Source organism: Panthera pardus, unplaced genomic scaffold, assembly GCF_024362965.1.
Source record: "Panthera pardus isolate Hobbes unplaced genomic scaffold, ASM2436296v1 HiC_scaffold_18, whole genome shotgun sequence".
In the NCBI taxonomy this organism is placed as follows: Eukaryota; Metazoa; Chordata; class Mammalia; order Carnivora; family Felidae; genus Panthera; species Panthera pardus.
This window is the reverse complement of record NW_026526743.1, coordinates 5,789,604-5,803,945: the sequence shown is the minus strand read 5'-3', so window position 1 is coordinate 5,803,945 and position 14,342 is coordinate 5,789,604. Positions and strand designations below refer to the sequence as shown.

General features: G+C 42.9%; 1 protein-coding gene across 1 annotated transcript in view; it reads left to right on the top strand.

Moving 5' to 3' along the window:
• Positions 1-14,342, top strand: part of LOC109252914 (zinc finger protein 613-like) — a 36,540-nt gene that overhangs the window by 1,995 nt on the left and 20,203 nt on the right. The window contains exons 3-5 of the mRNA XM_019425400.2: positions 4,804-4,930; positions 5,232-5,324; positions 7,233-8,874. Coding sequence (XP_019280945.2) covers positions 4,804-4,930; positions 5,232-5,324; positions 7,233-8,874 — 1,862 coding nt within the window. The remainder of the gene's footprint in view (positions 1-4,803; positions 4,931-5,231; positions 5,325-7,232; positions 8,875-14,342) is intronic.

Here is a 14,342-nt window from a genome sequence, read left to right as displayed (position 1 = left end):
ATGCATTTAATTTTATCATCCTCATGGAGTCAGTGGGTCAGGAATTCAGTGGGTCAGACAGGGCCCCTTGGTGGTGCCTTACCTGTTCATGAGTTCCCAAGACCACCCTCAGAATCAGTGATTTGTTAGAATTCAGAGTGCTCAGAAACATTGTTATATTCACGATTAGAGCTTATTACAGCAAAAGGATACAGATTAAAATCAGCCACAGAGAAAGTCTGTAAGGTCAGATCCAGGAGACACCAGGCAAAAAGTTCTCTCCGTGGAGTCACGTGGACAGTGTTGAATTTTCCCGGCAGTGATTTGTAACACACATATTGAGTATTGCTAATCAGGGAAGCTCACTCACACCTTAGTTTCCAGGGTTTGGAGTTTTTAAAGAGAGAGAGAGAGTGTGTGGTGCAAGAGCAGGGGGGGAGGGGTCAAGGGAGAGGGAGAGAGAATCTCAACATGGACATGGGGCTTGATCTCACGACCCTGAGATCATGACCTGAGCCTAAATCAAGAGTCAGACACCTAACCGAGACATTGAGGCGCCACTGCAGGGTGTTTATTTGATTCGGGCACGTAGGCAACACTCACTACATCAATGGCTGACTTTAGTCTCCAGGCCTTTCAGAAGTCCAGCTGCTACGGTGTGGCCCAAGCCCCCCCACCATGAATCACATTGATAGCATAGATCATCTGGTGTAGCTCAGAGTTCTCAGGTAAAGATATTTCCAGGGCTCAGAGGTTACTTCCTATGAACAGGTAAGGACCAAACCTTTCTTTGGCATGTGCAGGGTGTGGACAACCCAGACTGCTGTGTTACTCCTTTATTGCAGTTTATCTCCACACCATGGTTCTGGAACCTCAGCTGGGAAGACTCAAAGATTGGGAACTGGAATCATCTGAAGGCTTCTTCATTCCCGTATCTGTTTTCCAGGACGACATGACTCAAAAGCTAGGCTGGGCTGGGGCTATTGGAGTATTTATGCACGGCCTCCCAGGGTGGCTCGGGCTTCTCAGAGAATGATGCTAGATGATGACAGAACCAGACTGAAACTACATGGCCTTTTCTGCATCATCCCTTCAGCTGCATCCTCTCTGTTACAAGCAACACCCTAAGACAAACTAGATTCCAGGAGAGGGAAACAGGTTCTGCCTCTTGACAGGGGAGTAGCAAGGTCATGTTGCAGAAGGCTTTGGAATGGGATATATTATTGTAGTCATCCTTGGGAAATATAATCTACTGCATGGCTGTCAATAAAAAATTGTTGGTGAGGGGCAACCAGGTGGGTCAGTCAGTCAAGCATCTGACTCTTGATTTTGGCTCATGGCATGATCTTTAGGTTCATGAGATCAAGACCTGAGTCGGGCTCTGTGCTGATGGCAAGGAGCCTGCTTGGGATTCTCTCTCTCTCTCTCTCTCTCTCTCTCTCTCTCTCTCTCCCTATGCCTCTCCCCTGCTCGTCTTTGTGTACTCTCTCTCAAAATAAACTTAAAAAAACAATCATTGGCGATTTGCCTTACCTTAAGGAGAAAGCTCCTCTAGAAAACTAGATAGCTTCTGTCACATAAGTAGAAGACATTTCTTTGGTGGGTATTTAGCTTAGATTGCTTAGTGCGCAGTGCCTTCTACATATAGAAAACGACTAAACAAGTGGTGAGTTTCCTTTGATTATTTCTCAGCCATCCACAGATAAGCCAGTGGTGTTACACCAGAGCCAAACTCAGTGATCGGAGTGCTTTAGGGGTTCAAAACAGTGTAGCTCAAGTCCACAGCTTCCTGGTGGTCTGACTGTATTCAGGGATAACAGCTAGATTATCAACAAGAATGGATGGATTCTAAGACCATCATTTGGTCTTCCACAAACAGCTCTCAAAATTAAGTTTTTTCTTTAAATCAGTGATTCTCAATTCGAGATGATTTTGTCTCCCCAGGGGACATTTGACAACGTATGGGACTTTTTTTTTTTAAGTTTATTTATTTACTTTGAGAGAGTTGGAGACATCACAAGCAGGGGAGGGGCAGAGAGGGAGAGAGAGAATCCCAAGCAGGCTCCGCACTGCCAGCTGCAGAGTCCAATGTGGGGCTTCAACCCACAAACTGTGAGATCATGACTGAAGCCAGAATCAAGAGTCTGACACTTAACTGAGCCACCCAGGCACCCCTCTGGGACATTTTTGATTGTCATGACTGTTAATGGGATCTAGTAAATAGAGGCCAGGGATGCTGGTAAACATCCTACAGCACACAGTACAGGGCTCTATCACAAGAAGTTATCCAGCCCAAAATGTCAGTAGGGTTGAGGCTGAGAAACCCCAACCTATTAGTGAAGTCTTAGAATATTTCCTTTGTAATCTTTTCACACCCCAAAATGCAGATGTCAACTGTCAGTTCATAGTTCATTTCTTCTATTATAAAATTTTTCCAATTATATTAGTAAACCTTAAAATAGTCTCAATGTCTAAACTTTCAAATAGTACAGAAGTTTCTAGAGCTAAACTTGTAAGTCCCTCATTGATCCTTTTTCACCACCCTCAAAATAAATAATCTAAAAAGTTATATGTATTGTTTTGAATTTCCCTGTCAGCAATTACATATATAACTATGAATTTTTATATATTTGAGTTGGGGGTCCTTGGCCCACCCTCCGTCTTGATGATTCTCCAGAAGAACTCAAAAGGACTCAAAAAAGCTGTTATACTCACAGTTATGGATTATTACAGTGGAAAAAATACAGATTAAAATCAGCAAAGGCAGGGGCACCTGCTCGGCTCAATTGGTTAAATATCTGACTCTTAATTTTTTTTTTTTCTAATTAAGCATCTGAGTCTTGATCTCAAGGTCATGAGTTCAAGTCCCGTACTGAGCTCCACTCTGGTTGTGGAGCCCATTTAAAAACATTTTTTTAAGTAAAATCAGCAAAGGCAAAAGATACAGAGTAGCATCCAGGAAAGACTCAGCATCAGCCTCCAGCTATCCTAACCCAGTGGAGTAGCTCGAATAGTACTTAATTCTCCCCATGACGATGTGTAGCAACAGGTGGAAAGTGCTGCCATCCAGGGGGGCTCACCTGCAGCTTGGTGTCCAGGGTTGTATTGAATGTCAGTCAACATAGGCATTTAGCATATGTGACTGACCTCAGCTACTCAGTCTCCAGGCCCCCCAAATTCTAACTGATAGAGCGTAGCCCAAGCCTCAGGAATGTGGAAACACCCGTATTGGGCTGGATATTCCAGGGGTTCAGAGGTTATCACCCAGGAGCAAGTCAATGGCTGGTCTTCCTGAAGACAGGCCTTTCTTTGGAGCGTGCAGGGTTTTGGCAACCCAGGCCTGCGGAGTCAACCCTTTTCTGCACAGACCCTAATAACCCATTGTCATAATTGAGATTATAGTTCATGTACTTTTCTGTAACTTATTATTTTTTTTTTTAAATTTTTTTTAACGTTTATTTATTTTTGAGACAGAGAGAGACAGAGCATGAATGGGGGAGGGTCAGAGAGAGAGGGAGACACAGACTCTGCAACAGGCTCCAGGCTCTGAGCGGTCAGCACAGAGCCCGACGCGGGGCTTGAACTCACAGACCGCGAGATCGTGACCTGAGCCGAAGCCGGCCGCTTAACCGACTGAGCCACCCAGGCGCCCCTTCTGTAACTTATTAAGTGTACTTAAGCCAGTACCTTGGAAATTCATCCCTATCAACATTTCAGTAACAAAAAATAATCAGTGAACATTTTTTTTTTTTTTTTGAGTGCTTACAGTGTGCTCTACCGCTTTAAATTCAGTCGTTTGGTTTCACAACTCAGGATGTATTTGCGGGTTTTAAATGCTCATTGTTTTTCATTGTGCTGTCATTCATGTTACTTCTTTCTTGTATTTTTTAATGTTTATTTTTGAGAGAGAGCACACGCATGCTCATGAGTGGGGGAGGGGCAGAGAGGGGGAAGGACAGAGGATCCAAAGCAGGCTCCACTGTGACAGCAGAGAGCCCTATATGGGGCTCAAACCCTTGAACCATGGGGTCACGACCTGAGCCTAAGTCACACACTCAACCGATTGAGCCACCCAGGTGCCCCTCATGTTACTTCTTTCTTGAATTCCATACACCTCTCTCCTTACCCCTCTGAAGTTCAACCTTTATAATTTTTCTGCTCCCCGTTTGTGCCCACATGGTATGTATTTCTTTCTTGCCTTCTATATATGTATTGTAGACTTGTGCACTTCCATTCCTCTTTCTGCAAGCCAGTATGCTCCTTCAGGGTGGAAGCAAGTCTTCCGTACAACGGAGTATCCAATGCAGTGTCTGACATAGAGGTGCGTTCACATAGGTTGTAGGTGGTTCCAAGATTAAAGGATTTGAGGATGCTCTAGTCTATGTCTCTTATGAAAGAGTGAACTTGTACATCAGTGAATGATTGGAAGCACCAAGATAGGATATTTAAAAAATGTTAATGTTTATTTTTGAGAGAGAGAGACACAGCGTGAGCAGGGAGGAACAGAGAGAGAGGGAGACACAGAATCCGAAGCAGGCTCCAAGCTCTGAGCTGTCAGCACAGAGCCCAATGTGGGGCTCGAACCTACGAACCATGAGATCATGACCTGAGCCGAAGTCAGATGCTTAACTGACTGAGCCACCCAGGTGCCCCAAAGATAGGAAATTTTAAATAAAAAATTAGTTTTTCCTAAAAAGTATGATGCAAAACTAGTTATGTAGAAGGCAAATGACTTACCACTTGAAAAATTATTATATGATACTTATTTTTGTAGTATTAACCAATGATAATCCCTTTAGAATGAATAGGAACATTCTATTGCAGGGCTTACTGTCATTCAAGGATGTGGCTGTGGTTTTTACATGGGAGGAGTGGCAGCTACTGGACCCCATTCAGAAGCACCTGTATCAAGATGTGATGTTGGAAAATTATAGCAACCTGATATCAGTGGGTAAGCAGAGCCTTCCCAGGGTAATGCAGGCAATCAGTTGCCTTTCTTTTCTGAGCAATGAAATGTGTGGAGCCTTACAAGTACCTTACTTTTTTGAACTTGAGTTTCATACCTCATAGATTTTAGTACATTCTGGCCTTTAACAAACAGAGTGCTTTTCTCTCGCTCCCAAAATAAAAGGCCTTTACTTGGCTAAGAGGCAAATTGTTCGGGCCCTTAAAAACAACCTTCCCCGTTTTTCAGAGGCCTTGTAAGCCCAAGTATGTGGGTCCATGGATCCGCTATAATTTTCCTTGAGTAGGGTGTCAAGTTACCAAAGCAGATGCATTCTACCTGTTGGAACAAGGACCACCATGGATAACAGAGGAAGAAATCCAGAGTCAGATTCATCCAGGTGAGTGAGAAACCATCCCCGGGGCATAAATGGAAGTAAATTTCTATTTGGTCAGAAACGGGGAGGTACCTCTTGTTGTTCAGAGAAATCTTGAAGTTTTTAAGCTCTGAGTATGACTTAGAACAGGGGATGTAAGCTCCCACATAACATTAATATTGACTCCACAAAAAAAAAGTGTTTTTTGTTATCTCATTCTTTTTTTTTAATTTTTTTAAAGATAATTTATTGTCAAGTTGGCTAACCTACAGTGTATACGGTGTGCTCCTGGTTTTGGGGGTAGATTCCCGTGATTCATTTCTTACATACAACACCCAGTGCTCATCCCAACAAGTGCCCTCCTCAATGCCCATCACCCATTTTCCCCTTTCCCCTGCACCCCTGCCGTCAGCCCTCAGTTTGTTCTCTGTATTTAAGGGTCTCTTATGGCTTGCCTCCTTCCCTCTCCGTTTATAACTTTTTTTTTTTAATGTTTGTTTATTTTTAATGTTTGTTTATTTTTGAGAGAGAGACAGACTGTGAGTGGGGGAGGGGCAGAGAGAGTGGGAGGCACAGAATCTGAAGCAGGCTCCAGGCTCTGAGCTCTGAGCTGTTAGCACAGAACCTGACACAGGGCTTGAACTCATGAACCGTGAGATCATGACCTGAGTCAAAGTCCGATGCTTAACCAACTGAACCACCCAGGTGCCCCTAATGTTTGTTTATTTTTGAGAGAGAGAGAGAGAGAGAGACAGGCAGAGTGCGAGCAAGGGAGGGGCAGAGAGAGAGAGGGCAACACAGAAACCGAAGCAGGCGCCAGGCTCTGAGCTGTCAGCACAGAGCCTGATGTGGGGTTCAAACCCACGAATCATCAGATCATGACCTGAGCCGAAGTCCGGCACTTGACCAACTAAGCCACCCAGACGCCCCTTGATTCCACTTTTTAATCTCTTCATATTAGGATTCTTTTGTTTGGTTTTTATTTCTTTTTAATGTTTATTTATTTATTTTGAGACAGTGAGATAGAGAAGAGGAGGGACAGAGAGAGGGGGAGAGAGAGAGAGCATCCCAAGCAGGCTTCACACCGTGAATGCAGAGCCTGACATGTGGCTCAATCTCACAAACCGTGAGATCATGACCTGAGCCAAAACCAAGAGTTGGATGCTTAACTTACTGAACCACCCAGGCTCCCCTTTTTCTTGGTTTTTAAAAGAATACATTTTCGGGAGCACCTGGCTGGCTCATTCAGTAGAGTGTGAGACTCTTTTTTTTTTTTTTTTAAATGTTTATTTTATTTTTGAGACAGAGAGAGACAGAGCATGAGCGGGGGAGGGGCAGAGAGCAAGGGAGACACAGAATCCGAAGCAGGCTTCAGGCTCTGATCTGTCAGCACAGAGCCCGACACAGGGCTCAATCCACGAACCGCGAGATCATGATCTGAGCCGAAGTCAAACGCTTAACCAACTGAGCCACCCGTGTGTCCTGAGTGTGCGACTCTTGATCACAGGGTCATGAGTTCAAGCCCTGTGTTGGGCATGGAGCCTACTTTTAAAAGAAAAATTAAAAATAAAAGAAAATAAAACAATACATCTCCTTCTCTTTTGTATTTGGATCAGATCCCCCTCTAGTGCATCTTGGAACTTGCTGACCTAATTAATCTTTCTCCCTGGCATCCTCAGTTTACCTGCCTTCTCCTCATCTTTGTTTCCCTAACCCACAGTTATAGCTTTCTTTTCTTATATACTCAGCATTCGTAAATTGTCCCTCTTCTCATTTTTTAGTTTATTCCCTTTTTTTTCTTCCTTCCACTTACAAATGTCTCAGACTTTCACTGTATACCCAGTCTCGTTTCCTCTTCTCTGCTTGGCCTTTGCTATGAAATTCCACTCCTTCTATTACATGATCATTGTGGTTCCTTGGTCTCCTTTCTAGATGACACCTGGCAAGTGGATAGTCGTACAGACTGGCACCAAGAAAACCAAGGCAACCTTGAAACTATGGAGAGTCACCACATAAATAACCCATTTAGAAAAATATTGTCTCTAAGCTTAAATTCGGATGTCCCTTTAGCACAAAGATCCCACACATTTGACATACTTGGGAAACACTTGAAACCTAACGTAGAGCACATTATTCAGAATAAAAGCTATGCAAGAAACGAAGTGGAATTTAATGGGTACGACAAAGTAGTTCTTTATACCAAGCATGGGAAAATTCATAATGGAGAAAAATATAATGAATTTAATGAACATTCGAAGGCTTTCGGCCGTAAGTCACAGCTTATTGAACACCGGAAGACTCGAGCAGGAGAGAAACAGTTTAACTGCAGTGACTGTGGGAGAGTCTTTTCCCAGAAGGCAGACCTCATTAAGCATCAGAGAACACACACAGGAGAGAAACGCTATGGTTGCGGTAGATGTGGGAAAGCCTTCAGCCGGAAGTCCCATCTCATTTTACATCAGAGAACCCACACAGGAGAGAAACCTTATGAATGCAATAAATGTGGGAAAGCTTTTACTGGTAAGGCATGCCTTAATAAACACCAGAGAACTCACACAGCAGAGAAACGGTTTGAGTGTCGCATATGTCAGAAAAGCTTCGGCGGTAAGTCACAGCTCACCTCACATCAAAGAACTCATACGGGACAGAAGCCCTACAGGTGTGGTGAGTGCGAGAAGAGCTTCAGCAACAAGTCACAGCTCATTACTCATCAGAGATCTCACACGGGAGAGAAACCTTACGGTTGCGACAAATGTGGGAAAAATTTCCCCCTTAAGTTTAGCCTCATTTTACATCAAAAAACTCACACGGGGGAGAAACCTTACGGATGCAGCGACTGTGGAAAAGCCTTCATCCAGAGATCTGAGCTCATTAGACATCAGAGAACTCACACGGGAGAGAAACCTTACCGTTGCAGTGAATGTGGAAAAGGCTTCAGTGTAAAGTCACTCCTCAATACTCACCGGAGAACTCATACGGGAGAGAAACCCTATGGGTGCAGGGAATGTGGGAAGACGTTCTCCATCAAGTTTAGTCTCATCCTACACCAAAGAACACATACGGGTGAGAAACCTTATGAATGCAGTCAGTGTCAGAAAGCTTTCACCCAAAAGTCACACCTCACTATTCATCAGAGGTCTCACACCGGAGAGAAACCTTACGAGTGTAGCGAATGCCACAGAGCCTTCAGCCGGAAGTCCTATCTCCTCATTCACCAGAGAATTCACTCAGGAGAGAAACCGTATGAATGCATCCAGTGTGGGAAGAGTTTCTCTCACAAGTTCAGCCTTATTATTCATCAGAGAATCCATACAGGAGAGAAACCCTATGGATGCGGTGAATGTGGCAAAACTTTTCCTATTAAGTTCGGCCTCGTTTTGCATCAGAAAACACACACGGGAGAGAAACCCCACGAATGCAGCGAATGTCAGAAATCTTTTGCCCAGAAGTCACATCTTATTATCCATCAAAGAACTCACACAGGGGAGAAGCCTTATGGATGCAGTGAGTGTTGGAAAACTTTCTCCCACAAATTCAGCCTCATGTTACATCAGAAAACTCATGGGGGAGAGAAATCATGAAATATCCAAAACTTGTCTTTGAGAGTGAATGGCTCATAACACCAGAGCTTACATAGGAGGAAAACAAAGGCTACCGATGTGGACACACTTTTTTTTTTCCCCAAGCTCACACGTCATCGCTTTATAAGAGGATGGTACTGGGTAGAATGCCAGACAGCAGGAAATCCCTTCCCCAGTACATTTCAGGTGAATGTAGCCCAGAGGGAACAAATAGGAGGGAAGACCTGTGTGTGTGTGTGTGTATGTGTGTGTGTGTGTGTGTGTGTGTGTGTAGATTGTGAAGATGTCGTTGGCATGAAATCCTGCTACGCTGATAATCAGAGAACTGACACTGAGGAAAAAAAATCTATAGTGAATCTGAGGAATCATCTTTCATGGGTGTTGTTTTATGAGGGATGTCATATTCTGTAATTGTGACACAATAGACAATTATGGGAAATATTAAGTATGTAAATATACCTGTCAGAAAATAAAGCAAAAATTATATAACTGAGAATATGGGTTTTCCATCTATTTTTACTATTGAAATGATTGTTCATAATTGGGAATTGCTTGTATTATCATACCAATTGGGACTCCCTAGGACACATATTTAAATGTACACAAAACTTGCCAATAGAATATTTGCGTTGCATTTTTACATCATTACATCTGTTGTAATTGAACTACACGGTTCATTATTTTAGTCATAAATAAAAAAGTTATTAATAAAAATAAATTTATAGTATAAAATTAATAAAATTTATTTTATGAATAAAAATTAATAAAATACTGAATATCTCCTCCTCTGCCACGCCTCTATTTACTGGTATTTGTAAATGGGCCTGGAAGATTTGTAGCATTTCTTGAGTAAAACATTTTTTCAACAATTCCAAGATAGAATTTTTTCCCCCACATAATTAAAAATGAAGTTAAAATGGAGCATACAGTTGATGGTTTGACATCTTTAAATTAAAAAAAAAAATTTTAATGTTTATTTATTTTTGAGAGAGAGACAGAGCATGAGTGGTGGAGGGGCAGAAAGAGAGAGAGACACAGAATTCAAAGCAGGTTCCAAGTTGTCAGCACAGAGCCCGACACAGGGCTCAACCTCACGAACTGTGAGATCATGACCTGAACCAAAGTCGGACACTTAACCAACTGAGCCACCCAGTTGCCCCAACATATTTAAATTTTTTTAACGTTTTTATTTATTTTTGAGAGAGAGAAGCAGAGTGCGAGTGGGGGAGGGGCAGAGAGAGAGAGACACACACACACAGAATCAAAAGAGGCTCCAGGCTCTGAGCTGTCGGCACAGAGCCCAATGCAGGACTCGAACTCATGAACTGCAAGATCATGACCTGAGCTCAAGTGGGACGCTTAACCGACTAAGCCACCCATCCGCCCTTATGGTTTGACATATTTAAATAGAGAGCTTAGTACATAAAATAATGGTGCATCACACAACCAAAGGTATTTTAGATCAGATGCAATACAGTGGAAGTATCTTTAAGAAAGAATTTTTGTATCTTCTAAACTCATCAGATATTTAGGGTGGAAAATGCCAACTATTCACACGTTGTATACCCCTGTGAATTCTAAACAGTTTGCGAGATAGTCCCTGATATTAAAAGACAGAAATAAATACTAGCTGTGGTCCTGGTATTGCTTGATTGGACAATGTAACTTGTTCCTATAATAAATAAAATAGGCTTCTGTTTTCCCTATACTACACAAGTTATGCTTCCCTTTGAAAGAGCGTAAGTGAAACTTTAGAGGTGTTATTAATCCTTCCATAGAATGTAGCTGGAAAGTCTCACAAATTATTTTCTTTTTAAAAAAAATGTTTATTTTCAAGGAGAGAGAGCAGGGGAGGGGCAGAGAGCGAGGGAGAGAGCCAAGCAGGCTCCACACTGTCAGCACGGAGCCTGGAGCCCAATCAATTTCATTGACCATGAGATCATGACCCGAACCAAAATCGAGAGTCAGAGTGGAGCCATCCAGGCACCCCCTCATGGGAATTAAACTCTAAGACAAAATGAGCTTAATTTTACCTAAGTAGGTTTCCTTTCCAAGCACATTGTTTTACATTAAAATGGGGGAAGTACCACTACAGCAGGTACCCAGTTTGAGGTGACTGAATGGACTCCCACAGATCCACGACTTACTTACAGAAGACTCCAGTAAAGACAAATGCTACCACATAGCCTGAGAAAAAATAAAACAGGTAAACCTCAAGGTGCTCTGCAACATGCGGGCACAGATTCCAGAGACCTTTTTCAGTCACAGCACACTGTCTCTAAATCATAAGCCACCAACATACATGTGAAGTGTCTCAGTTTCGGGGAAATCAAGGCACAAGTTTACTCAGGGGTCTTTATGCTCACTGGTCACACAACCAGAAGCAGCCTTTGTAAAGGGGGTAGATCCTCTTCCTCTGTTTTCAATAAGCGATGTAGACTAGGTGGTAATGCCCACCCTGAGCAGTACAGTACATACAGCATGAGACAAAAGTCAGAAAGGCTCATGTTTGGGTGCCTGGGTGGCTCAGTCGGTTAAGCGTCCGACTTTGGCTCAGGTCATGATCTCATGGTTTGTGGGTTCAAGCCCCACGTCGGGCTCTGTGCTGACAGCTCAGAGCCTGGAGCCTGCTTTGGATTCTGTGTTTCCCTCTCTCTCTGCCCCTCCCCTGCTCTCTCTCTCTGTCTCAAAAATAAATAAACATTAAAAAAAAAAAAAAAAAAGAAAGAAAGAAAGGCTCACGTTAATCCCAGGGACGCTGACAGACTTTCTATCCCAAACCCAGGCACCGCTAGTCTTGCACATGGGGAAAGTTTGCAAATCTTGAGGGTGTGAAGGGTTATAATGGCATGTCAACTACAATGTGACATTATGGTTAGCAAAATAAATACTACTGTTCTACTGTGTGCATTCCCAAAGGATTTGTTCTGGAATGACTGGAAGCTCTCCATTGTCTTGAGTGTAAAGCCTGGGAAGTTAAGGAGAGCACTATTCTCTTGAAGAAAAGATTCTTACCTGTGAGCCCAGAAGCATTTCAGTGAATCAAGAATCTTCACCATCTTGTCCCTCCAGAGCTCCCACCCCAAACCACTTTCCAACAGGAAAGTCAGGAGGATAAGTGCTTCCCAACTTTGCCTGGCCATGTTCAAAATATTAAAAGGGGAAGAATCTACTCACTACCAAGGTGGAAAATTTGTGGTTCATTGCTCATCCTTGCTCGCTCTGTCAGTCAAACTGTATTTGCAGGGAAGGAACTGTTATCAGATACCAACCAAAGTACAGCAAAGACTACTCTCACTTCTCTCTCAAATTTTAATTCCAAACCTAGACTTTCATCAAAACATTTACAGCATCTACAGGATCGTGTGAGATTGAAGGTTACATAAACTACCTCTTTCTTGACAAACCCATTGGCAATGTCATTTGACTCAATTCTTTCACTATGACGTGAGACCAGGAGCTAGTGATCGAATTGCGGACCCCATGGCTTCTCTCTCAACTAGCCATGGTTTGCCTGGGGTGCAAGGGAAGTGTAACAGTGACAGAAGACTACTTTGAGCTACAGAATCTTTATCTTTTTCACCTTGTGCTGACTGTCAGTATTGTGGGGGCTGGTGCAAAAACATGTCAAGCCCATATTAAAAAAGAATAAAGCTTTGCATTTATTCTCACGACATGGTACGGGCCCCTCCGAGTTTACTTCCCCATCCTATCGTAACAGGTAACGGTCCTAAAATTGGCAGTGGCTTTTCAGAACTGGCATGTTGAAGAAATATCTGTAGAGGACTTATCTGGCGATGGTCTCCTTGCGGACCCTTGTTACTGCGTGGATTCGGGTCCTCTTGGTATTTTTACATCAAGACTTGCCCTCTACTGAGCATCAGATTATATAAACCCAAGGATCACTGGTTTATCTCAAAATTCCTCAATCAGAAAAATAATCTTGATGAATGGAAGGCATATATTGATGCTGGATAGTGGGAATTAAGAATTTTATTTGTGGGGCGCCTGGGTGGCTCAGTTGGTTAGGTGACGAACTTCGGCTCAGGTCATGATCTCACAGATCGTAAGTTCGAGCCCTGCATCGGGCTCTGTGCTGATGGCTCAGAGCCTGGAGCCTACTTCAGATTCTGTGTCTCCTCCTCTCTCTACCCCTCCCCTGCTCATGCTCTGTGTCTCTCTGTCTCTCAATAATAAATAAATGTTAAAAAAAATTTTTTTAAAGAATTTTTTTATGTGACTCATTTTTTTTTTTTTTTAATGAAAGATAAAAGCAAGGAACACATGGTCCCAGAAAGCTGTAAAAAACAGAAGGCAGAAGGCAGAGGTATACACTTGACATTACTGACTAGCCCTACATTCCTTAAGCTGGATATCCAGGTTGGCTCACCTGTGTGACTGAGGCTACCCCCAGTGTACATGGGTTTTAGAAGACGTTGCAAAATGCTCTTAAAATCACTGACTTGTCCTGTAATCCAGCAATTTAGCCATGAGGTCCCTGGTTTTGTCAGTGTTAAGTACACGTTTCCAACACCTATCAGACCCTCTGATTTAAATGCTATAGTTTCTAGGGCCTACAGTCCTATGCACAATTGCATCTCCATTCTTTCTGTCGTTTTCACTTTTCATACCCCCATTATTTCAGTCCTCGTAGAGGGCTGTGAAAGTCATTAGGGCTGGCCGTTCACAAGTATTTCTCCTTTGGGACACACACAGAACAACTGTGCTTCTCCACGAATTTGAAGTTACATATCACCATGAGGTAGGCTTGGTTGACGAATCAGCAGAAGCCTTAGCCAGTTTGTACTCTTCTATCTTCTGGTTCCATCTCTCCTAGGAACCAGTAATATTCCAGGGAGGAGTCCTATCCAGGGGTCCCGAGTGAGGACAATGATGATGTGGAGCAGAAGTCCCAGACGACCCACAGGCACATGGAATACGAGTGAGAAGTTGATCTTTGTTGTTTTAAGCCACAGATATTTTGGGGTTGGTTTTATTATAACATAATGCAACACGCTCACTCAGTCTGGAAATCCTATTAAGAAATTCATTGGGGCGCCTGGGTGGCTCAATGGGTGAAGCGTCTGACTCTTGATTTCACTTCACGGCAGGATCTCATGGTTCGTGAATTTGAGCCCCACTTCGGGCTCTGCACGGACAGTGTGGAGCCTGCTTGGGATTCTCTCTCTCCCTCTCTCAAAATAAATAAATAAACATTAAAATAAATAAATAAATTCATTTGTAGCTCTCTATGGACTTAAAAAAAAAGTCCAATCTCCTTGACATGCTATGCAAGGACCTTGTATTATTATCTATTGTGTAACCAAAAAGCATCCCGATCGGGTTTCTATAATCCTAACAGGCCAGTCCTAAAATTCTCACAGGAGACAAACTGCCAAAAAATATTTCAAGCAATTCTAACACAGAAATATGATGGGGGTTTTGCTCTACTTGATAACAA